General features: G+C 35.3%; 1 protein-coding gene across 1 annotated transcript in view; it reads right to left on the reverse strand.

Moving 5' to 3' along the window:
- LOC108381308 (uncharacterized) overlaps window positions 1–1,325 on the reverse strand; it is a 4,779-nt gene extending 3,454 nt beyond the window's left edge. Inside the window, exon 1 of the mRNA XM_017637727.1 lies at window positions 1,047–1,325. Within this exon, the coding sequence (XP_017493216.1) occupies window positions 1,047–1,178 (132 nt within the window). The 5' untranslated portion in view covers window positions 1,179–1,325. The remainder of the gene's footprint in view (window positions 1–1,046) is intronic.
- Window positions 1,326–1,660: the final 335 nt, after the last annotated feature.

The following is a 1,660-nucleotide window of genomic DNA, read 5'->3' on the forward strand; positions in this document are numbered from 1 at the left end:
GCCTGTAAGTTCAGGAAAACTTTCAAACGATGGGCAGGGTTGCATTTGTAAACAAAAACAGAACGCGGTGAAAGCAAATAACCTTATATTTGTTGAAAAATGGAAGTAAACAGCGAAATATCTGAATATATATAGATTATAATAATTATTTTGATATTTCAGCCAAACAAACCGACTGGCGTTTTTACAGGAAATAGTACTTTTTGCGTCCCTACACTTCTACATCTGTTCAGAGTGTAAAATTGAACTTTGACAGTTCCACAGGTTTTAGTCGGAAATTCAAAGGAACAGACTAATTGTTCACATGGAAAATATGTTATAACCTATATTTTGTGGTTTTGATTTGTGCTTGTTTTTGGGTTTGTGGATTTGACTGAGTACGGGATTGCGAGCATTGTTGGTGCTGGCTTAAATTATAGAGTATCCACAAAGGATTGATAAATATATCTAATAAAGACTTCACATATTTATAATTTCACCATGGGGTAATGATCGATATAATCCTGATAGAGATCTGGCTCAATTTATGATCCGCTGTTTGTTTTGCTTCACTGAATATTGTGAACGTTGTATAGTATGTGTTGTTTGCTATTATTAATGCATATAATTATATTGTTATCTATTTTACAGATAAAATATATGGAGGAAAAGGAGAAAAGTTGTATGTGAATGGCCCTTGAGGGCTCCAGTAATCGACAAAATTCTGCGTATACAGACTGCGTTTAAGTATACGTTCTGCGTTCTTGACTAATTTCAGCNTTTTATTTAGACAGGCTGCACGCGGCACACCGCAAGCCCTTTGTGTTTCCAGCTTACAGCCTTTATGCCTATAACTCAATTTTCAATTTTTGTTGTGCGCCACATTTCGATTTGGCTTTCGCTCAATGAATTCATATGCAAACGCACGCAAGCCAATTTCGGGTGACGCAACAAAACAAATTCGACGCCTTACGTACCAAAACGCAGCCCGCGAATATTAAGTTAGCCCGTTAGTAAACTCTTCACCACGAGGAAAAATAAGACTCCGATAGTACTATTATTATTACCTTCACCACAATAACAATGTTACGGCTTAATGTGACAATAATGTTCGATGTTATGATGTCCGGAGATATACCGAGGAAATCTTTCGAATCGTTGATTCTTGATAAATTGAAATACGATAGGAACTTCGTCATCTTTTGTTGATTTTTTAAGTGTTTTTAAAGAGGAATCAACACGTTATGAAGTGGAAAAATATCGATCGATAGTATCGATGGTTTGCGGTTCCAAAAAATATCATCGATGATTTAAAACTATTGGGCCGTGCACAGGGTCAGTAATTACCACGAAATTTGGAACGCAATCCATTTTGATAGATTGATGGATCGCGCACGAATGCTACAAGTTCAATATTTATCGCGTCAGTATTTGCATATTTTTTGTGCTGAACGCTTATTATGACGCAAGAAAATATTTTTATTTTGTACGTATAATTTACAGATAATGCATTCCACAATTATTTTAAAGTTTCCAATGTTAATTAAAATTTTTTAAATTTGTTTTGAAATGCTTTAAGCACCGAGAGTGAAGGCAGAGCGAATAAAATAAGAGATGTGCTGACGAAATGCCTAGATCGCGTTTTGAAAGTGCTACACGTTCAATATTTATTGACGGTATT

The sequence above is a fragment of the Rhagoletis zephyria genome, unplaced genomic scaffold (genome assembly GCF_001687245.7).
Source record: "Rhagoletis zephyria isolate East Lansing unplaced genomic scaffold, Rhagoletis_zephyria_1.1 Rzeph_scaffold_22100, whole genome shotgun sequence".
Classification (NCBI taxonomy): Eukaryota; Metazoa; Arthropoda; class Insecta; order Diptera; family Tephritidae; genus Rhagoletis; species Rhagoletis zephyria.